The 23,834-nt window shown below is 42.6% G+C and overlaps 1 protein-coding gene across 1 annotated transcript in view; it reads left to right on the forward strand.

The window, feature by feature from the left end:
- The window catches only part of RSRC1 (arginine and serine rich coiled-coil 1), a 98,671-nt gene that overhangs the window by 39,811 nt on the left and 35,026 nt on the right, over window positions 1-23,834 (forward strand). Inside the window, exons 7-8 of the mRNA XM_064385097.1 lie at window positions 7,699-7,735; window positions 20,177-20,228. Coding sequence (XP_064241167.1) covers window positions 7,699-7,735; window positions 20,177-20,228 — 89 coding nt within the window. The remainder of the gene's footprint in view (window positions 1-7,698; window positions 7,736-20,176; window positions 20,229-23,834) is intronic.

Consider the following 23,834-nt stretch of genomic DNA (forward strand, 5'->3'; position numbering starts at 1 on the left):
GAAGTCATCACAGAGCAGCATTTCCAGCCTGGTTTTATCCCTCCCAACAGGGATGCCTAAAACCCACGAGGTGTCAGGCTGCTGGAGTGGGACCAGATGCAGTCCCAAGAGCTGGAATTCCAGAAAAGTGGGAATTTATGGGGCTCAGCTGACCTTGAGCACGGCTCCCAAAGGGCTGCACCCCTCTTCAGGGATGTTGGAAGTGTTTTTTAGTCTTTGGTTGTCAAAGCTGTGCACCCAAGGGCTGCTGGTGGTCCTGCTCCCTCCCTGAGCTGTGGAGAGGAGTTCCTTGTCGCTTCATTGTTGGTTTTTAATCATTTGTTTGTTTTTCAGCAGTGCTGGTGCCACCCTGCTGCACATCCCAAACTTTTCCTGGCTTTTTTGGGTCTTTATTAATCTTCCTGAAAGTCCTGACCTGCTGTTTGAATCTGTCACTTCCTCTTCATTTCTGTTCTAAGTGCAACATCTTGTGCTCTTTCAAAGTCCTGCAAAACTGAGTGAATTTTAAATTAATTTTTATTTTAGTTTCTGTCTTTGGGACAGAGGGGCAGCAGGGTGACAAAACCAGCTGTGTGCTTGTACTTCATAGATAGAGGCATTCAGGTTTGGATTTATTAAAGTATTTTATTAATTATGAGAACATCTCTGGCTTTAGGAGCTTTGAAGAACTTGTGAAGTGCAAAGAACAAAAATGAAGCCATAACTTGTGTTTAGGTTTTCCATAAAAGAAAGCCTGAATAGAAAGGAACATTTGCATGAGAAGGGTGGGGAAGAAGTTGTCTGACTTCTAGTGATGGGTTAGAAAAACAATCAAAAATCGGAGTTCTGCAGATAGACTAAGACGTGGTGGGTGAGGTGAGTCCCTGGGTTTGAGGAAAGGGATTTTTAAATTAATAAAATAAATTAAATGTATGTACAGCTCTGTATTGGTTATAGGTTGGATAAGCTGAGCTCAGTTCAGATATTCAATATAAATTTAGCTTTGTTCTCTGAACTGAGATCTGTGGGGATCAAAGAAGGAAGGAACAAATTGGGAAAAAAGAGAGTAATTTGTTTCTAAAGTCAGTATAGAAGCTTTAAATTGCCACTGTAGAATCCTTGATCTTGGAAAAAATCTCTAGGATCATAAATCCCAACCTTTAAGTATGAATATGCAGTAATAGAATGAGATCCGTGCAAGGGAACCAAGGCTGTGTCTTGTAATGTGAATTTTGAGCAGTGAGCAAAAGCTTGAAGAGTTTTATTCACAGGTCTTAGTGGAAAGTTGTGTGCCAGCAAATAAGTTTAAAATACTTAATAAACTTCTACAAGATTTTCTCCTCTTGGGAAGAATTCATGGCACAGAGTCTTAGCAAAGAATTACTTAGCAAATAATTAATTCAGATAAATTGGAGGTTGCCTTGTTTCCTAGGCAGAGAGCCTTTAATTGGTAACTTTATTTTTCCTGAATATTTAATGAGCAACTGGCAAATGTTTCCCTAAGCACAATTTTCATGAGCATTTACTGGTTTTTGAGCAGTTTATAATGAATTTCGACCAAGATGGAGCCGTTCAAACACGATGTCATTTCAGCATGGTGTGAAGCATTTCCCAAAGATTATTGCAGAACTTGTTTAATGTGCATAGAGAGTTTAAAAAACCCAACCCCAAACTAAACAGGCTTGATGTTTCCTTGTGGGATTTTTTTTTTTTTATCACCAGACTGAGGGCCTGGAGGAATAGAGGAAGTGAATGGACACCAATGTATCCAAATATCTCATTTTGCCTAAAAGCAAGTGCCGGCAGATAAATGCCCATAAAGGGATTTCTTTCTTAAGCCCCATGGATTTTTTTTTTTTCTGCAACTTTTTGTGTGAGTTCGAAATGAAAACCATTCATCCAGTGCCCCAAAGAAGGGCCTTATTGAATGGAATAACAGTGTAATGTAGCATTGAAGGCAGGATTGAAAGTGATTATCTTGTTAACTCTTGACAGTTACCGCCAGCTTGAAATAGAACTGGCAGGCTTGATTTGCAAATGAATTAGAGCTTTTTCATTTGGTGCCAGGATCATCTTTTTATATTCTGATATGACAGATGCTATGTTCCATGCTTTTGTTTCTCTTCACTCTTCTACTTGCAAATAAAAAACAAAAGATTATGATAGTAATTTTATTTGCATCTTTTCTCTAGGAGTTTATTCTTTGTCTCGAAGTTTTTAATCTTATATTTTTTTCAAGAATTTGTTTAAGAATAGTATTGTTCCCGCAGAATAAAATTTCATTAGGTTAAGTACAGTAGTAATTGGGTGAATGAGGGGGATTTAGAAGCTTTCAGCAAATGGAAAATTGATTGTACTCAAATTGTTTTAGTGCTTAGAACATTTAAATTTCCTCCCTGACTTACACTTGCATTTAATATTCCTCAGCACCAGGAGCAGAGGAGAAGCTCCCAGAGTTTCCAGTATTTCTGCTAATGGCAGCACACGTGTAATTAGTGGCAGCCTGGGCGCTGTGTTGATATTCTGCAGCCATCCCAACCCAGATGGGGAGGTGTTGGGTATGATAATTACTGTGCTCTCCCTCTATGTTCCTCATTAACCTGTAACACTCTCTACCAGTCCAGAGAGTTTTTCCCATAGTTGTGCTTCCCAGCACTGGAACTTGCTGGGCTTTGTTTAATATTCAGCCCAGCCTTGTGGGCATTTCCACTGCCGGGCTCGCTGCTCCTTCTGTAATCTGGTTTGTTCTTTGGGGCTAATTAGCAGCACTTCCGACTGCCACTGATGTCCATTATGGAAATGTTTTCCTACACTTTCACCTACAGGATGTGTTTTAATTGAATATCTACTAAATAATATTACAGAGAAGGTAAAGCAGGCCAAAGTTGTCTAATTTATTTAAGGCTGGTTAACAGAGACAGTGACATTCCAGAGCCTGATGTTTAATTGCCTGTGTTTGCTGGGAATGCAGACAGGGAGGAACAAGATGGCATTCCTGGTGAAGGGAGCAGGAGGAGAAATCCCAGCCAGCCAGAACCAGGGAAAAATCCAGCCAGAACCAGGGAAGAACCAGCCCAGCCAAAACCAGGGAAGAGCCAGCCAAACCAAAACCAGGGAAGAGCCAGCCAAACCAAAACTATCCAAAAACCAGGGAACAACCAACCAAACCAAAACCATCCAAAACCAGGGAACAACCAACCAAACCAAAACTATCCAAAACCAGGGAAGAGCCAGCCAAACCAAAACCATCCAAAACCAGGGAACAGCCAATCAAACCCTGCTCCAAGTAGGAAAACTCCAAGGACTTGCACCTTGGATGTCCTTGGAATCACCAGGTGGAGCTGAGGAGTGGCTTTAAGGCAGCCAGGACAGAGGAATCAGCTTTGGCCATTTTTGGGATTACCATACCCAGCCTGAAGCCTCTGTAAAGCAAAACCAGGAGATTTTGGGTGGTTATTTTGTCTCCTGTGATTTATGGAATTTTCATATCTGACCTGAAGCCTCTGTAAAGCAAAACCAGGAGATTTTAGGTGGTTGTTTTGTCTCTTGTTTACCTGAGAAATACATGCAAAGAAGTGCAATTTTTTTGTAGGGTCTGTTTGAAAATGGTGCTGTTATCAACACTGTATTTTGGAGTTTTCCCTCTCTGTTTAGTTTCAGTATTGATATTGCATAAAATCTTGCATTTTACTCTCTGAGCCAGGGTTATTATATATTTTCCCCTGTTGAATATTTGATAAGTTCTCTTGGGTACTGATTTTCCTCCTTTCTAGGATAGCATATTATGGAAATTGTTTCACCTGGTGTTCTGTTTAAAGTCCTGGTTTTAGCATGATTCAATTTGGTTTGCATTATATTCCATGGAGTTCCTTGGCAGTTCCAAGTTATTCCAGAGTGTTTGTGTGGGGGCTGACTTTGGCTTTTCCTCCTGCTTTTGCTAAGTGACCTTCATAGGATCTTCTTGGGGTATTTGCATTTAAATTTATTAGTAGTTGGCCAAACTTCCTACTGATTTTTCCTGAGATGAATTATTTGGATGATTGGAGTGATCCACTGGGGTCAGGACCACCAGGTTTGGAGTCTTCCCACTCCAGGATCAGCTCCAGATCATTTGAAGTTGGTGCTTGGTAAGAACAAAACAACATTGTACACATTAAAAAATATATAATGAATGCTTTTCCCATCAGAGTGAGAGATTCCCAAACCATTTGCTCCTCTTGATGAGTTTGTTGTGCAGGAAAGATTGGAAAGAGCAGCAAAAAATGACAAGTTCAGCAATGTCTCATCTTGGGATATCCTGAGGTAGAATAAAGTCGTGTGATCACATGGAAATCTAATTCTCTCCTCAGGAACTCTGCACCCTCCAAAAGCCCCTTTGACCTGAATTTTCCTGTAATGTCCATGTAGGTATAAATAACCCATGGGGTTATCCTGCAGCCTATGGCTTCTCACCCAAAATCTAGGCAAAGACAATTATTAGCTATTAATTAACTGTGTGTTATTTCTCCAGTTCTTGGGTGGAACTGCTGTAAATTCACTGGAAAGTACATTGTATGTGAAATCTTAAGCTGTTTTATAATACCTAAATGGCATGTTTTGAGGATAATGCACATTTTTCAGCTCCCTTGATTAATAATTAATTTGGTACAGGGAGTATTTTTAGGAACATGAATATGTTCCAGGTCACAATCATGATTTCAGCAATTTCTAGGAAATACTTTTAATTTACTGGCAAAGGAAGTTCACACCACCTCAGTTAGTTACTGTGGGTTTAAATAATCCCAAACCCAGAATGGCTGGGGTTGGAAGGGACCTTAAAGCTCCTCCAGTTCCACCCCCTGCCATGGACAGGGATGGAACTTCCTTAATTGAGTTCCCAGTTCTTGCTAGAGGTCCCTGGTGACCAGGATTCAGATGGAGCTGGAATTTTTTCTCCTGGCATTGCTGAAACGTTTGGATGAGCCTGAGTGTGATATTTCCTGGGTTTAATGGATGGCTTTAAATATGTGCATGTCAGGTGGTGTTCTACTGCAAATCCTTGGCTACAGCGGGGAAAATTCCAGAGCTTCTCTGGTAGGAAAAAGGAAAACTCAGGAGTAAAATCAAACCTGCCTAATGGACCAAAGAAATGAAGGTGCTGCACTGGAGATGGTATGAAAAGCACATATATTGGCAAGTCTGGGGTAAAAAAAGGAGGAAAACATAATTACCTGGTAATGATACCAAATTAATGCAGCTGGGTGGTTTATTTTGTGTTGTGAGCATTGGAATGTTGGGTGTGCATAAAGCTGCTCCTGGCTTTTATTTGTGGTGTTTCATGGTTTAAAATTCTGCAGTTACTCAAGGCTGTGTGGAAGACTGAGCTGTGGCCATGGGTCTGATTTTGCCTAAAACAACACATGAAATACAGTATTAACGGGAGCCTTATTTGTATAATTTATGATACAAATAATATAATTTAAATATGTGATTATTTCACGTAATTATACAAATACAACAAATTTTGTAATGTATTTTATAGTATGTATTTGAAATATGTAATTATAATATATAGTGATATAAGGGTAATTATGTGATATAATTTATAGTATATATAATGTAATATAGAATAGGATGCAGAATATAATTGTATAAGATCTCGAATATAATCTATTGGCTAACTAAAAGATAAAACCCTGCCACAGCCCAGCTGATTGATGCCCAGCAGCCTCAGGCTGGGAAGAGGTTTTCATTGGAAGTGACAGGCGCCCCAAGGTTTATTTAGGACAAGCTCAGCCTTGTCCTGGTTAGTTGGATAATGTTTTCCTTATGGATGTTCCAGCAGTGCATTTCCTGCGTTAGGGCCTTGTGTTACACCAATATTCCTGTCTGGGCTGCCTCAACTACAAATTGGCTGAACAGCCCGTGACACTTTTTCAATATTATTACATTAAACCAAGTGGATTTTGATTGATAACCTAATATTCAACTAATGCAAAACATCAATCATGGCAAGTATATTAATTATTTAATATTGCAGCCTAATTCAGGAATCGATGTGCTGCAGGAGGGGAAGGGAAACTCGCTGTTCCCAGAAGGTTTGAGACAGGGCATGATTAAAAAACAGCCCCACCAAGCCCTGCTCTGCTCCCGTGTGTTGGTTCGATACAAATCTTTATTCATTTGCCAATAATCTCCTCACATTTTCCACTTCAGGACCTTTTTTATCAGTTTTGAGGCCTGGAATTGAATTAGGGCTGCTTTCAGCACAGGCTGAGGGAGGTGCACGGGTATTGATGGCAGGGATGGGGCTGGCCTGGGCGTGTCTCCAGCCCTGCATCCCAAAGCAGCTCCACCTTCACGGGCCAGGTGGAACCTCCAAAGGGATCAGGGAACGTGGAATTCTTTGGGGAAGGGAGATCAGTCCCATCCATCCACCCCTGCCCTGGCAGGGACACCTCCCCCTGTCCCAGGTGCTCCAGCCCCAGTGTCCAGCCTGGCCTTGGGCACTGCCAGGGATCCAGGGGCAGCCCCAGCTGCTCTGGCAATCCCAGCCCAGGCAGGAATTCCCAGTTCCCAATCTCCCACCCATCCCTGCCCTCTGGCAGTGGGAGCCATTCCCTGGGTCCTGTCCCTCCATCCTTGTCCCCAGTCCCTCTGCAGCTCTCCTGGAGCCCCTTCAGGCTCTGAGCTCTCCCTGAATCCTCCTCCTGTCTCCAAAACTGGGATAAATCCTATAGGGCTGAGAAAAAGAAATTCTTCTTTCAAAGTCAAAACAGCTAAAGTACATTTTTTTCCTCTCACTTCATTAATGACATTTAAATAGGAAAAAAAACTGCATAGCAGATTTTTGGAAAAGCTTTAGGAAATGATAAATAATTAGCAATTTTAGTTCTAGTAATTAGTATTACTGTAGTGTTAACTGGTTCCCTGCAGTCCTCACGGCTGGTTTCTCCTTGTTTGCTGTGGGAATGACCCACCTTCCTGTAAGTAGAATTGGAATTAGGTAGAACCTGGAGCTGATGGGAGCAGGAACCATCTCCTTGTCCAGTGGGTTGGGATTTGGGGAATTTTTAATTTTTTCCATTGGATTTCATCTTTTTTTTTTCCATAGCAGGATATGTTAAGGATAAATTTTCCCTCCGAATTTTTGGTTTTTTTACTTGGATACTTTGGTTTATTTTTTTTTTTTTAGCTGTCTTTATTTAAAATTCTTCCCATTTTCTGTCTGTACATTTGTTCTTTTTGCAGCTTTCAGGAACTGGATGCCCAGCTCCAGCATGGCTGCCATGAGCCATGGAATTAATGACAATTCCTTCTCTCCATCCCCCTGGAAAGGGGCAGGGAATTTCATTGTGGGGGTGGTGGCAGGGCAGAACCAGGAGGCACCAAACGTGGATTTGATCAACAGCCCCGTGCCCTGGCCTGGCTGATCCTTTCCTGTGTAAATAGGGGGATAATTAGATTAAAAATGTAGATTTAAATGTGTGTCCTGTGGCATTGCTACAGTTTGTAGCAATTTAGGGCAGGTACTGTCTGAGGGTTGAATTCTGTCATTGAGCATTAGGATAATCAATTTTTTAAATCAATTTTTTTAGGTGTTACAGGTAAATATATGTATTAAAATTAAAAATTAGACACACTGGAGAAATTACCCAGCTTTGCCATTTCAGAGTTAAACAGAAATCGTTGCAGACAAGGGTTTAGCAACTATTTAAAACTTTTGTTCTTCTCTTACAGGGACTCTGCAAACATCAAAGCTGGATTAGAACATCTGGTAAGTTTTAATTTTCTCTTGAACATTTGCATCATCTTTGATATCTGCATTCCAAATGAACACTTTTGAATGAGCTTTGAATACCTTGAATTGAGAAAGTCAACCATTTCCCAGAGGGTCAGGCTACTGTTATTATGTGAAGGCACTCACATTTTCATTTATCTCCCCATTTCAAGGGAATTTTAATTTTTTTAAATTACTTTTTTTTGATGTTGAGATGAAATAAACTGGACTACAATCCTTGGATTGATGATTGCCTTAATTATAAACAAAAATTGTTTGGTGTTGGATTTTTGGCATATCCTGATCTGAAAACAACAAACTTGTGATTAAAAAAAAAGTAAAAAAAAAAAAAAAAGAGCCAGGGACACAATCAAATATTGCATGCATAAATATGGTGTGTTTGAGTCATTTGGAGGCTTTGAAAGAAGTGCACAGCTTTGTGTTTTCTCTTGTCTTTGCTTTATGAATAATGGATCGACTTAAATTCCATTCAGGGCTGCAGTAGGAAATAATAATTGAGGTGCAAAATATTTCTGGTTTAAGTAAACATATTAAACCCACAAGTGATGGCAAGCCAGGCTTAGCATTAAAAACTCATCAGTTGATCAAAACTGGGAAAAATAAAATCTTGTCACAAGTCAGAAGCTGGTTGAGCCTCACATGTTGCTACCAGCAGTCAGTGGAACATTAAATAGTTGATGTAAAGTGATTATTAAATCCCATTAAATGAAAATATTCACTATTAATGGCACATCCATCCTGAGAAGGGTTTAATTTTTTCATGGAATATCTAAATAATCCCTGCTGTTCTATGGTGCTGTGAAAAACATCGTGTGTCTCCTTGGACAGAATTGCTTTCCTCTTGCTCCTTCCTCTTTTGGGAATCACTGGGGAAGGATTTGGAGGAGCTTGGGCACCAGTGTCTCCTTGGAGATCCTGGTGGGGTGGAAAGGATGGAAGTCATGGTGGGGTGGAAAGGATGGAAGTCATGGTGGGGTGAAGGTCCTGGTAGGGTGGAAAGGAAGGAGATCCTGATAGGATGGAAAGGATGGAGGTCGTGATGTGGGATGGAAAGGAGATCCTGGTGGGATGGAGATCCTGGTGGGATGGAGGTCGTGGTGGAATGGAAAGGAGATCCTGGTGGGACAGAAAGGATGGAGATCTTGGTTGCATGGAGATTATGGTGGGGTGGAGATCCTGGTGAGATGGAGAGCATGGTGGGATGGAAAGGATGGAGATCCTGCTGGGATGGAGATCCTGGCACAGTTCTCAGGAGCTCCTCCTTTCTAAAGGTGCCCTGTGAAATGTGTTGGGAATCATCATGGAATGAAGAGCAGAGTTCTCGGAGCAGTTGGAAAATCCACCTTGGTCACTGCTTCCAGGGGTGTCTCACCTGCGGGTTGAATCCCTTAAATAAATTTTAGGAAGATGCTGTTGCCCTGCTGCTGGCAGGGAGCTGTAATCCAGCAGATTCCTGATTTTTCTTGTGCATTGTAAAGCTGCTCCCCTCCTCACAGAGTGACCATGGCTGGGGCTTGTTCTGATTGGGGTTTCTGCCACAGCAGGAGCTGCAGGGCTGATTTATAACAACAAATATTCCCAAAAAGTGGGAAGAAAGAGGCTCTGTGGGCTTGGAGTAGCCTGGGGAGGTGGGAAGCAGGAAGAGTTCAGTGGTGCTCAGGGTTTCTCTGGGCTGGGGCAAAAGGTACTGGAAATATTCCCTGTGGAATGATGGTGCCTGAAGTGCTTTACGGGTTAACTCACAATAATTTGGAATAAAATTGTCTTTGTTAAATTAATTGGCTGCTTTGTATTTAAAATCCCAGAACTGGGCAGGAAGGGATTGGATCCTTTCCCTTTTGGAAGGGATCTTAAAGATCTCATTCCACCCCCTACCATGGGCAGGGAACATTTCCCTGAAAGATTTGTCAAAAACCTCTGGAATTGAGATTTTTTTTTTTTTCTGTTTTCCCTCTGATCTTAGAAAATCTGTCCTGGGAATGGGTGCTCAAGGAAACAAACTGTTTCCCAAGGCACCAACAGGTAGGAATATTTGTGCTGGAAACTGTTCCATAACTCAACATTTTGTTTATAAATACTTTTTGGACTCCAGTAAATTATAGGGTTATTCCTCTAAAGATTTAAGCCATGTGATTCCCGCTCTACTGCTTCAATTCCTGCAGCTCCAAATGCTTGGATTTTCCCACCTTGAGTGTCTTTATCTTGATTTGATAATCTGTTATTGGATCCCTTCTGTAAAAAAAACATAAAGGTGTTTTACAATTTGGGGTTTACAAGAGTCTGGACTGACAGGGCACAGGGAATGGCTTCAGACTGGAAGGAGTAGGGTTAGATGCTGTTTGAAATTACAAAATAATGTGACAAACTGAAATGAAATAATCTAAATTGTTGATCAGTGATAGGACATGAAGGAATAGTTTTAAATTAAGAGAAGAGGGATGTAGATTGGATATTGGGAAGGAATTCCTGGCTGGGAGGGTGGAATGTGCCCACAGGGTGCCCAGAGCAGCGGTGGCTGCCCCTGGATCCCTGGCAGTGCCCAAGGCCAGGCTGGACACTGGGGCTGGAGCACCTGGGACAGTGGGAGCTGTGGGATGGGATGGGCTTTAAGGTCCACATCTTTCTTTGATCTGATCAACCAAAAAACCCCCAAACCCCAACCAAGAGCCCTTCTCCTTTATTCAGTGTTAATATTTGATCAAGCATTTATTTTAATGAAGTGTTAGTATTTATTTCCTGGCTGGCCCTGGGTTTTCCAGGCACTTTGCTTGCAGTGCTGGCCCCTCACTGCTCGTGGCTCTCTGAGTTTCTCACCTGTGCTGTCCCAGCTCCCTGGCCCTGGGGTGGCCACCAGACAGGGATGTCTGGCAGAGTCCTTGGCTTCCTAACGAGCTGTAAACCAAGCAGCCAATTATTTGTGTTCACAAACAATTAATTAACGCTCTTAATATGAGTAATTATGTTTATCTTGCTGTCCTGGCAAAATTCCATGCTGGTCAATTATGCTCTGCAGGCTTGAATTGTCTTTTCTGTTTCTCTTGAGTTGTGTCTGTTGTTCCATTCTGAGAGGAAGGGAGTGAAGGTGGGAGTGGAGAGGTTTTCCTCCTGTGGCCAAAGTGACATTTGTGTCCAGGGACATCCCAAATTTCCCTTTGGATAGGCTGGAGAGCCACGGAGTGTCCAGCTGGATGCGCCAGCTTGGGAGGTGCTTTTTGAGGAGCAGTGCTGGCTGTGGCTGTGTCCCCCACTGAGGGGACCCCGGTGTCCCCAGCCCATCAGGTGTGGGGCTGATGGAGCCTTTGGCTGTGCCAGGGTGGGCATCCCAACCATTCCTCTGGCTCAGCAGCAGCCTGGCCCTTGGAAATCCTTCCAGCTCCTGCAGGAGCTCTGGATCAGGTTCATACCAGGTAATCACACTGCAGAAGATCAATGGCTCGTGAATATCCATGGGAAGAGCAGCTTGCCTGGCTCTGTGTGCCTGCGGGGATGAAGCCCAGGCTGCTCCTCGGAGGGGCTCCGTGGGTGCCAGGATTTGGGAGAGCTCAGTGCAGAGTGTGTGTTCAATTCGTGTGCACTCACCACTTGATCTGTTCCTAGGTTTTGTGCTGTTAGGTGCAGATGTGAATCAAACAGCAGTGCCATCAAACCATCAGAGGCAGGGCGTTTTCGTGGCTGAATATTCAAAGGCTTGCAGCGGTTTGTTGTTCCAACAGCCACAAATTTTGTGGAAACTTTGTAAGAGAAGCGAGTTTTACCCTGTCACTTCCCATTACCAGCGGGCTCTGAAACCAGAGCCGCTCCACATAAAACAGCACTTTAATGTCTCCGTGTCTTTATTAAAAAGTAAACTTTGATCACTCTCGTTTACCGCCGAGGCTGAGGTGCCTCCCCCACCCCTGGCTGTGGAGGGGACCCCGTGACCTTCCATCCCCGTGACCTTTGTGCCTTTATTTTGCTTTCCCTTTGTCACCCCGCTCATATTTACCCCATAAATTTGTCTGACTGCCGTTCTCCGCCGTAAATTCGGGAAGGCCGGCGGGAGCGTCCCCGATTCCCGCTCTGCCGGCGGAGGAGAGCAGTGATCAGCTGAAGTAAATAAGGCTGTAAAATATAAAGAGTGTGATTTTCCCTGGCATCTGCATAAAACCCCCGGCACGTGCGGGTGTTGTTTCCAATCGCGCCGGCGGTTTGTTCGCAATTCCCGTAATTTGATCGTGGCTGATGAAAAGCTGACAAGATTTCCACAGCGCCCCATTAGATGAAAGCAGCATGAAACCAGAGGTTAATCTGCAAACAGATTTTCCTGCTTATTACTCTAATGATTCCATCAGATTTGATGTAGCAGGCTGCGAGGCGTCTCTCGGCAGCAACAGTGTGCTGGGGTTTGATCTCGGTGCTCATTAAATGATGGAGTAATTTGGGTGACCTCTGCCCAGGTGCACATCTCCTCATAATTGCACGGCATTCTGATGGGGAAATTACTGGCGAGAACCCCGAGTATTCATCCCGCTTTCCGAGTGGAAAAACTAACAAAAGAAATATTGCATTAATTTTCAAATGATGATATTACATTTAGTGCCTGGGCCCCATATATCAAAATCTGAGAACTGCTCAGTTACTCGCTGCTCTTAATCTTAATGGTATCTGTGGATGTCAAGGGCATGGAGGAAATTAAATCGGAAAGTGCAGATAGACCTAAGAAGACATTATCTCTTGATGATTGCAGTTTTGATAGGTATTTCAGTGAATTTCATTTTCGCAGAATGGTGGAAGATGAGTTAGCCACCAGATTTTCTCATTTTTCTTCCCCGTGATTTATGTGAGTTGAGTATAAAACTTTTTATGGGAGTGCAGTTACGGCGGATGAGAGGTAAATTAATGCACTGGGTTTCCATCTCGGCCCCGCGCGCGATTGTCAGAGCTGTACATACGTAATGGGGCCCATCATTATTCAGGGTTGTTTACATTCAAAATATGTAATGAAATCTGTTCAGAATAATGAGGGAAATAAAAGTTTAGAAAATTGTAAAGGTCATGAAGTTTGAGAAATGATGCAATGCTCCCAAAATAACATTTAGGCAATATAAATTACATTATTATGCACCAACTCTGCCTTATAGAGACATGAAGATAAAGTGCTTTCGACGAGTAAAATGCTGTTAGTGCTCTCTGAAGTATGAGAATGTGTAAAGTGTTTCTGATTTCATATTCTGGTTTTGTGCATATTGTGGAAAAATATATAAAGGAACTTTATGGAGGGCAGTGGCTGCTTTGCTATCCCCCAGTTTAAGTGCATTTCCTAAGGGTTTTCTCCAGCAAACAAACACTTTGGCAGAAGCGTAATTGATTTTTAATCTGATTATTGAGGCCACCAGCGAATTCATCTTTTTGGGGGGTTCTTGCTCCTCTTCTTTTGGGGATTTTGCGTGGGGATCTTTGCTCTGAATGTATTTTATTGCAGGTACTGAAGAGGGATCTTGGCACAATACTGAGATGAAGCATAAATTTGCCCAACTGTGTGTGGTCTGCACCTAAAGTACAAATCTCTGCACCTTGGTTTTATGCAGGTGCTCCTCAGAGTAATTATGTTTTGCCCTGCACATTTTATATTGTACTTATTTGTCAGAAGAAGCAGCCAAAAGCGTGAAACACAAGTCATTTTTGGAAAAGTTAAACCTGCAGATTGTGCCAGCCCAAAAATGGTGCAGTGGGGGTGAGTTGATCACTGAACCTGAGAGCAAAGAGAAAATGCACTTTTTTTCAAAGTATATAATCTTGATTAAGTTCAGGTTAATTCCTGTGTAATTAGGCATAATTTAGGGTAAATTATCAGATTATTTTGAAACTGAGTGCTGATTTAGAATCCACTGGGTCCTTGTGATATTTGAAATGCTTTTCATTTTCAAAATGCTTTTTCCTATTATTTTTCAATTGCTGCATTTCAATTCAAAGGTTCCAAAGGGGATGGGATTCCCTTTTTTTCTGAGAAATTCTAATTTATTTAGAGAAAATGCCTCTCTTAGTGGAAAAAGTAAAGCAGTAATTCGAGTATTAACTGCTCCTTTTGTTAATTAATCCCTTTTACCTGTTGGTTGTGCTCCTGCTTTTCCAGCCAGTCCAGCCTTGGCTGGAGCTGTTTCCAAAGCAGTTTATGATGTGTTAATTAAAAATTTTCATTTCAGAACCTGCATTTATCTGCTGCTATTTTTATGTTCTCCCATGTCTTTGTTATAACATAATGCAGCAAAAATTTGGAACAGTGATAAAATATAAAAATCTATATTTATTAGTTAAACATTAATGATTTTATAATTTTTGTAAGCTGTGGGGATCATTCTACCTTTAATTTTTAAAGGTTCAAGTAGGAAATAATTTATGGAATAATGACTGGACGATGTTGATGCAAAAATCTCTGTTCTGTCAGCTCTTTATCAGAATGTTGAATTTTTTGGTGATTGTGGCTGTATTTCCATGCAAATGTAAATCAAAGGGATGAGATTCCAGACTGCAAGGAAATAAATAGAGGGAGATAATTTTTTAGCCTTTAGTGCAATAGTGTCCATATTTCCTCTCTTATTGAAGAACCCACACAGAGTTTTGTGGCTGTGTAAGTTTAACACTTCCAGGAATTTTTCTTTTTAAGCAGACCTGCATTTACCAATTAATTTTTTAAAATCTTATTTACAGCTCTCCCTCTTTCTGCTGAGTGTTTAATCCATTTTGCTGTATCCACTCCCGGTAGGAAGACCTTTTTCCTTGCTTTTCCTCAGGAATATTCACTAAAATGAGTATATTGTTGTTTTCTGGTCCTTTTAAGGGAGCCCTTGCTGCAAAAACTGCTTTAAATCCCAAAAATCCCGTCCTTGTGCCTGGGCTATTTGCCACAGCCATTCCCTCCTGCCTTTGATTTGCTTCCAGCAATCCATTGTTGTTTATTCCCATTTTTGGGTTGGTTTTAGGGGAAACAAGATGGGATTTTTCCACCCACCTGGTGTTGCAGGGCTCTCTGGAGATCCTGGGTTAAACCCACCTCACCTTGGCAAGTGACTCCTGCTGGAGTGAAATGAAAAATCCACAATTGAAGTGAACAAATCCAAATGTTTCAGTGGCCATGTGTGTCCTGGATGGGAGGAGGAGAGGATTTGGGGAATCCTCAGCTCTCAGGTTGAAGTGCTGCTGCTGTTTGGGGTCAGTTTCAGGTGTTGGCCCTCTGATCCCAAATTTGAGTGAAAATTCCCTCAGATGGAAAACTCAGAGCCTGAATACCCTGTGGTGTTTTAGCAGGAAAATTCCCTGGGATGGGAAGCTCAGAGCCCGAATACCCTGTGGTGTTTTAGCAGGAAAATTCCCTGGGATGGAAAGCTCAGAGCCCGAATATCCTGTGGTGTTTTAGCAGGAAAATTCCCTGGGATGGAAAGCTCAGAGCCCGAATACCCTGTGGTGTTTTAGCAGGAAAATTCCCTGGGATGGAAAGCTCAGAGCCCGAATACCCTGTGGTGTTTTAGCAGGAAAATTCCCTGGGATGGAAAGCTCAGAGCCCGAATACCCTGTGGTGTTTTAGCAGGAAATTTGGGCATTCCACTCAGAGCTGGGATTTTACAGCTCTGCCTCATTTGGTTCCTCACTGGGCTCTGAATTTCAGGCCTGGGCCTTGTCATTGCTGGCTCTCTCCTTCCCAGTTTTGGCCATCCTGGAGGAGGAGAACTCAGGACAGAAAACTTTCCCTTTCTGTCAATGTCCCAGTGTTTTTTCCTGTCTGTGGCTGGAGGAGCCACATTCCATCCCCAGGCTTTCCCTTCACTGTGGTGTTGGTGTTTAATTAAGTTGGACTCTTCCCCTTCATCCTTGGTCATATTTTCAGTGGCCTTTGCATAAATTAAAATTTCAGGTTTTCTGCCCGTTGTTTTGGTTAATGATTTCCCTTTCCTAATTAGTCCATCCCTGGTGTTGGATTCTTTATTTCTGTTGAAATACCAAGAGCATCTGTGAATTCCATGGACAAAATTTGCCATTATTCCATGTTTTGAATTATTTTTCTCCATTTATAGTTCATTTTGAAAAAACTTAAGATAATTTTTTGGCTGCAGGTGAATCTCTATCCAGTCAGGACACTCCTACCATAGCCTAGTCCTGAGAAGTGTTGTTGATTAATTGTATCAGAGGAAAAACTCAGAAATATAATTTTACCATCCAATCTTTTCAACAGATTTATGTCTGAAAATGCAGGGGTTTAATTCAAATAGTGCCAGATGTGCTTATTATATTTCTGTGCTATTAATTCAGATTAGGGATTCTTCTGTGGGATTTTATTTTTTATGTTTTTAATGTGAAAACCGTTCCTCTGTCAATCTGGAATTTGCCACCCTCAAAGACTTATATAAGGAAAAGATGACAACTGCAAATTCTCAGTCTCCTTTGGTTTTATTTTTATTTTAGTATTTTATTCTCTTATGAAGTGTCTTCTTATATAAGTATTTTCAGTTTCTTTGATAATTATGTTTTTTAATAACCCAAAGAGGAATAAATGGCAGGAAAGGATTCCAGCATTCCTATGGCAAACCAGTCCCACAATCTTTTCCATAATTTGATCAAAATCTGTTTAAAAGCTGGCTGGGCTTAGGCTCCTTTGTCCTGTTGGGATTTGCTGGAAGTGGGATGGATAAAATTGCAGGTGGAGGCAGGCCCGTGCCTTACAGGATAAATTCAAATACAATTTTAGGTGTATCCCCTCTGTTTGATTTCTTCCCCTCACTGACATTTGAGGTCTCTTTCTGCTGCCCACAGCCCCAGCCTGGGGATTTCTCTGCAAGCCAAACGTGGAATTATGGTTTCAGGTTTTCCTGGGAATGGGGAAGGCTGGATTTGTCTTTATCAAATACAAAGAGAAGATAATAGTGAAAAACCCCCCAAATTGATCACCATCACCAGAAGTTTGTTGGGCTTTTATCCCGATGTTTTGAGACAGAAAAGTCCTGCAGGTAAGTTTTTCCCCAGCAGTGTCAGGGATGAGCAGGAGGAGTGGCACCTGTCCAGTTTTAGCACATCTCAGCCATTTTCCATAGGAAATTCCATAATGATAAAAATTCAGAAAGGCAGCATTGCAACTCAAAATGCTGCAGCCTCATCACCTGCTGGAATCCTGGGATAAAAGTTTTCCTTTTATCCAGGGCTGCCAAGAGCCACGTGCTCTGCTCCACAAAATTCCCAGTGGCTGGCTCCAGCAGAAACTTGGACTCTCTTTACAAACTTCATGTTTCTCAAATTTTTTGCTTCAGTGTTCTCAAGTTTTCACTTTAATATTGTTTCCTCTGTCAAGAACATTTACCATTCATCCCAAATAGCAGGAATAATAAAAAAAAACAAAACCATTCTAAAGCTGAATTAGAGTGTTTTAATATATTAATTAATTGAGAAGGTGAATCTCTCTTCAAGTGGAATATTTGGGAAGCCAACCATGGCTCTCCTGCCCGTCACACTCAGCACTTGTTTCCTGGAGCTGTGAGTGACAAGCAGCTTTTGTGGGGATTTTTACACAAAACCTACCAGATTTAAAGTTGTGCATCTTTTTTAGTGTAGTTTTATTAAAATAACTATTTATGAAAGGAGTAGTGATGGAATGCAGTGGATGAACTGCAAAGAAATACAGGTTAAGGGTTGTGCTGCGTCTTCATAAATCAGCTGCCATTAAAAATTGAATGATCGAATCCAATTTTTGCTTGAAATATTAAAAGCAGTTATTAATCACAGGGGTGTTCCTGGGGTGATGGTGTCCTATGGAATCCCAACCTCTTCTGAGCTGGGATTCCAGTGTCTCACCAGACACTTTTGGACACGTGTAAAATTCATTGCTGGGGATGACCTCGGGTCATTTTACAGTGTGCTTGTTGAGGAATTTTAGGGAATTCCTCTCCTGCTTTTACAGTTAGTGGGCTCCTTCACCAGCTGCCACTAGAAATACTTTTATTTTTCCTTTTACTCTCTTTGAATTCTCTTCCTTCTGTGTTATGCTTAAGACCATAAGGAAAGTACAAGGGTTTATTTTGCTCGACATCACTCTTGGTGATGCTTCCTCCACCAGTCATTTCACCATTTTGAAGTTTCCTGAGGCTCTTGCTGAATTTTTTCACTTAATGGTCCCCTAAATCAATACTGACCTCGGGTAGCTGCTTGTTCTCACACATTGCTCCCGGCTTGTTTGAGGCTCTAATTGTGGTTTTCAGCTGAAATCCCCTCTGTCCTTTTTTCTCCGAGTGCTGGCCTCATCCACCAGTTGGAGAGATGTTTTCTGGGGCCAAGCCAGTCACCTTTATTTCAGGATCCTCCTTTCACTCCTTGGCTGGGGCTTATTGATTGATGAGAAGGTGTCTGTGCGAGCTCTCCCATGGAGTAATTAACACCTGGGGCGAGGGCAAAGGGGAAGATGCCTCCAGAGCAACTGCCTGGGCTGCTCCCAGTGGGAGACTGCCGAGGAAAATCAGAATTTTGAGTCTTCCCTCCCTTACACCAAGAAGGCACATCCATAACTCCATGGGAGGAGTGGGCAAAGTGTTTGGAGCAGCAGGATCAGTTGTGGAACTCCGTGTTTAGGGCTGGGAGTGACATCTGTGCAGCTGCTGTTGCTTCCCTCCTCCTCCTCCTCCTCCTCCTCTTCTGGAGCCTGCTTGGCGTTTGCTCTTCCATGGAGTTCTCGTGGGCCTGGTGGTGCTGGGCACAGATATCCTAAACTGCCAGTGGAACATCCTTCTCCTAGTGGTGCTGAACAGTTGTGTGGCCAGCAAGAAGGGATCCAGGGATTTGAGGTTTTTGGTTAAATACCTGAACTGCTGTAGGAGTAGGAAATTGTGTTTTGGGATGCCAGAGCCCACCTGGTGCACAAAGACTTGGGCTGTTCACGTGCAGACGTGAGCACGGGTGGTGTTTCACACCAAATGCTTTTCCTTCTCTGCTTGTCCAGCAGAATTTTGCCAAACTCGACTAATCCTGGTGGGATTTTTTAAATTTACAGTGGTCATGGAATGGAGGAACCACAAACCCAAGTAAAGCTTCTCTGAAACTGAAGCTGGGCAAGTTGGTTCTGGATAAAAAGCAGATCTTTCTCTTGCTCTCCTTCCTCTCCTCCCGTGAAATACTGAAGATGCCAGAACAGATTGCAATGATTAGTTCATGGCAACAAGAAGAAATGGGAAGATAATTTATGATAAAATTCAAGATGTTTCTTGCTGCCACCAGGGTTAGTGGTCAGGTCTGATGGTAAGATCCATATTGCAGCTATAATAATAAATTCTGCCCAGTAATTCTGGATTTATGAAAACAGCAAAAATCTGAACTAAAAATAATTCATCTCTATACAACCAAAATCTGGATCTTCATTTAAATTATGTTTAATGCAGCATCTCTCCTATTGGAAGGAGCAGTCTGTACATTCTTGGAGTAGAAATGGAATTGTTCTGTCATTGTCAGCCTCCTCTCATGGGTGTAGATGAGGGTGGTGAGGCCATGCAGAGCATCACCAGTTGGGACATTCATGGCAAAGAGCTCTGCCTAATTAAAATCATGGAATCATGGCCTGGGTTGGGTTGGAAGGGATCTTAAATCCCATCCCTCCCACTGTCCCAGGCTGCTCCCAGTCCCAATGTCCAACCTGGCCTTGGGCACTGCCAGGGATCCAGGGGCAGCCATGTCTGTGTTTTCCTATTTAATTTTCCCTTTTGCAGCCATTTAGGCTCTTGAGAAGAGTTTCCCAAGCTGCAAAACACCACAAAAAATTCCTGTCAGGTTTTGTTTTTAGTGTGGAGTAGAAACCTCCCAAACTTCTCTGCCACTTCCAGAAATAATCAACTTCTGAACTCCGTGACAAATAGGGTTTGTGTATCAATTTAACTGTGGCAACGTTTGAGTGGCTTCACGTTGAGAGGGATGGCAAAGGCATTGGACACAGTGCAGCATCACTGGGGTGATTAGCATAGTGGGGCCACAGCCAACATTGTGCTCCTCAAGCCAGCAGATGTGCAGCAGTACCTTCAGGAGGGGGAAAATCACCCCAGATAAGAGCAAAGTGTGAAAAACTCGCCGCATTAATCACGTTAAAGCCAGTTTTGGGGCTTTTTGTGGAGCTGTGTGTTTGTGTGGAACGGGGTCACCCAGGAGCCAGGCAGGATTTGGGGTTGGAGGGCTGGGAGAGGAGCTGGTCGTGGTGCCACAGCCACCTCGTGGGGATGGTGCTTTGGGTCAGGTCTGAAGATTTCCTTGGTAACTCCTCCCTCAGAGTTCCCAGTCTGGGAGTTCTGTGGTGGGTGTGGGGTGGCTGGAGGAGGCAGGAGCTCTCTGGGGTGGGCATGTCCCATGGAGTGTCTGTCCCCTGTCCCATGGAGTGTCCCGTGTCCCACCAGGTGTGAGCTGATCCATCCTCTCTTGCAGACTCCTGCTGAACAGGCCAAAGCCAGGCTGCAGCTGGTGCTGGAGGCAGCTGGTGAGTAAATGACCATCTTCAACACTTTGCTTCATTTTTGGGCTCTCAGGTGGGATTTTATCCCTTTGTGCTTGGCTGATCCTGTTCTCTGTAGCTCTCTTAAATTGCAGGTTAAGGTTAAATTGGTTTGCATCAGTGTTGATACTTAGTAAAGCCATTTAAGGAAATAAAAATAAGCCTTTTTTTGCACTAAAACCTCATGTTTGTCCTCTGGCTCTTGCTGCTACTGAGACATTATTCTGTGCTCTCAAAATTTTGGTTTTGTTTATTTTTTTTTGCAATTTTCTTTATTTTTTAGCATTGTTTTAAATCAGTACAAGTATATACATGTATATTTTCCCCCCTCTTTTGAAAACCCTCTGTTTAGAAGAATCTCCTCACATTGCTGATGTACTTCTTTTTCCAAAATCCACCCAGCCTTTTGCATTTTCTTTCTTCCAATACATTCCTTGTTCTCCAGAACTTTTAATAAATCTTTGAAGCATGTAATTATGAAATGGATGTGACAGCCCTGACCTCAAAAGCACAATTTGTGTATTCTGCTGCCATCGATCACATCTCATTTTTTAATTTCACACCTGGGAGATGTACAAAAGATAACTGGGGGTTGTATATCATCGTGACCCGGGCTCCAAAATTTTCCAAAGCTTATCAAAGGTTTGTGACATTATTAAATTTAAATATCCACCACTGAGGGCTGGCTCTTAGATTGAAGCTGCAGGTTGTTCATAAGGAACAGAAGAGATTTAATAGCTTTGTGTCTCTTACAATCCAAAATACAGAATTAAGTCCCTTCCTGGCTTTATTCAAGTCTTGGTCATCCCAGGCGTTTATGGGATCATCCCCCACCTTCTTCCCCAAGTCCTGCATTCAGTCAATTAAATTTAATTTTTATTTAATTGCTGTGAGAAGAGGTTGGAAATGTTGATAAACGTTCTTTCAATATATTTTTGTGTGTTTACTCCTTGCAAAATCAGCACCTTTTAGTCTTCAAACTTAAAAATAACTTTCTGCTGAGCCATTACCCAGCAGCTTTTTGAGGAGCTGAGGCTCAGCAGGTTCGTTGCTGTTGCTGCTGTGGTGATGTTCTATTTGAATATAATTGAAATTAATTCTGTACTTCAGTAATGGGGAGTGGAGCTGTTGCTGGTGTGCACAGGGCTCCATCCCGAGCTTGGCAATGAGCTCATGGAATATCTGTGCACGTTACAGGGATTGCCCCAACCCCTCTGGGTGGGACTGGGAGGCTGTGCTGTGCTCCCAGTGGACTGTCCTGGATCTGGAGTTGAAGAGATGCTGCTCCTCCCTGCTTTGGACAGACAGAGCAGGGGCTCCAAATCACCTGCAGGGGTTGTGGGGACACTGGGGACATCCCTGCTGACATCATGGAATCATGGAATGGTTTGGGCTTTAAATCCCATCCATCCCACCCTGCCATGCAGGGCCACCTCCCACTGTCCCAGCCCCAGTGTCCAGCCTGGCCTGGGACACTGCCAGGGATCCAGGGGCAGCACAGATGCTCTTCAATTCCCTGTTTGTATTTCTGTCTACATTTCCCTTGTGGAGATATTTAGGATCTTGAGAAAACCTGCTTTTAGAATTTAACCTAGATACTTTTTTAGGGAATAGCAGCTGCTGTCTCTGAAAGGTAGAAATCAGCAAGTACTAAAACAGGCTCTTACTATTGAGATATTTTTTCCCCTGGTGTATTTGGGGATAGGAATTGTGACTCTGGTCTCTCATTAGGAGAGCAGGTAAAATAAAAAATATTCACCTGTGTCTGTGGGGGAGGAGGATAAGATGGCCATTTTTATATTTAGGTTATACAGTGCTGAGGAACTTTTTCTCCAAGTCCTGCATTTGTGCTGACTTCATTAATTATTTTTTTAAGTGTAGATTAATGTTAGTGTTTTGTTCTCATTAAGCAGGGAAATATTGGGAGGTACTCAAAACATTTCAATTCTCAATTCAACTGAGTTTTGATTTATAAAACTCTTCATTCCTCAGAAGCTGTTATAACTATATAACTATGGTTATATAGTTATATATATAAAAAACTATATATATAGGTACATAGTTATATATAACTATATATATAGTTATATATATTACTAACCAGCTATAACTTCATATTTTCACGATTTATTGAATTAGATTTCTTAATATTGAGGTGCCAGGGAGCTTTTTAGGCTCCTCTGACAGCCTCCCCCAAGTCGCCGTGCCCGAGCAGATGTTAAGCAGGCAATAGTTGAATGTTAATTTGGAGAGGGTGGGATGTTTAAGCCCATCTGAAGTATGTTCCATGTGGGCCTTCCAGACTGAGCGACAATGCTTTGTCTCTTGGGAGAATTTCCAAGCTAAACCTCTTTCTTTTGCTCGCTCTATATGGACTCTCTCAAGTCAGTATAAAGCAGATCATCCCTGGGCTAAAGCTCTCCAGCTTTTGTTAGCGGGCTCTGTAGGGCTGTAATTAGGCCTCCTGGCAGGCCCTGCCGGCCAGTTAATGGTCATATGGAGTTTTTCTGAGGCAGACTGGCTTTGTGTAAATCCTTGCTCGCCATCTCCTTCTGGGTCACTTCCTACCAGGCCGGGGCTTTGTGCCCTGCCCCACGGGCGGACGGGGAGCAGCGTCCCTGACCAGCGCCGGCTCCGGGAGCGCCGCACAATCCACCCGGATAATCCCCAGTGTAAACAGAGGATTTAGCTCGGCTTCTGTCACTTACAGTTGCCAAACCACTTGGGTGTCTGTGATTTCTTTCCCAGCCTTCGTTACCGAGGGACAGAGAGGATGTGAGCCGGGGGTTTGTGCCGAGCGTGGCTCCCGGCGCTGGTTTTAGGGAGAAGTTTCAAATCCGAAATCCCGAGCTCAGGGCAAACCTCAGAACCTGAAAGCTGCTTAGTGCGTGCTGTAAATGATATGGCACCTGTGCTTTCTCATAAAGGCTAAAGGATGGATGAATATTCCCAAAATGTCAATAAATTCCCGTGAAACAGCACAGGGATGTTTCAAACTATCGACGCTGCCGCCCCTTCCGAAGGGCTCCGGGAGCTTTTCCATGGTGCTAAGCAGAAATTTCTTACTCTCCTTATAAAGACGATGACAAAAGGCAATTGATCTGGATTTTCAAAGGTCTAGAGTTGAAATAAGTGACTGATGTATTTTTGGGATCTGCATTTCAATCTCTGGCTGAAAGAGCAGTCAAGAATGGGGCGTTTTGTGCAAGGAATTCGCCGAGTTTGTTTAAAGGGGACCAAGGTGCTAAATGTGAGGTGATGAAAATGGGGAGTACAAATCCCCAACATTTACCATTTATCAGATCAAATTCTGGATGTTGGATATTTAACTCATCTTTGAATTACGCGATCAGTTTGCTGCCTTTAATTTTGTACCCTGCATCTTTATTATATTTTCCATATTCCTCAAAGAGAAAATCATGGAATACGATGACTACCTTGGCCTTAACTGTGGCAAATGCAAATATTTTATAGTTCTGATTTTTTTTTAATTAATCTACCCATTCTACCAGGAGTTATTGAGGAGAAAAAGCCTGATTTGCACTCAGTGCCTGATAAATATGGGCAAATATTCTCTGCTTTTGGGTATCA

The sequence above is a fragment of the Passer domesticus genome, chromosome 11 (assembly GCF_036417665.1).
Source record: "Passer domesticus isolate bPasDom1 chromosome 11, bPasDom1.hap1, whole genome shotgun sequence".
Classification (NCBI taxonomy): domain Eukaryota; kingdom Metazoa; phylum Chordata; class Aves; order Passeriformes; family Passeridae; genus Passer; species Passer domesticus.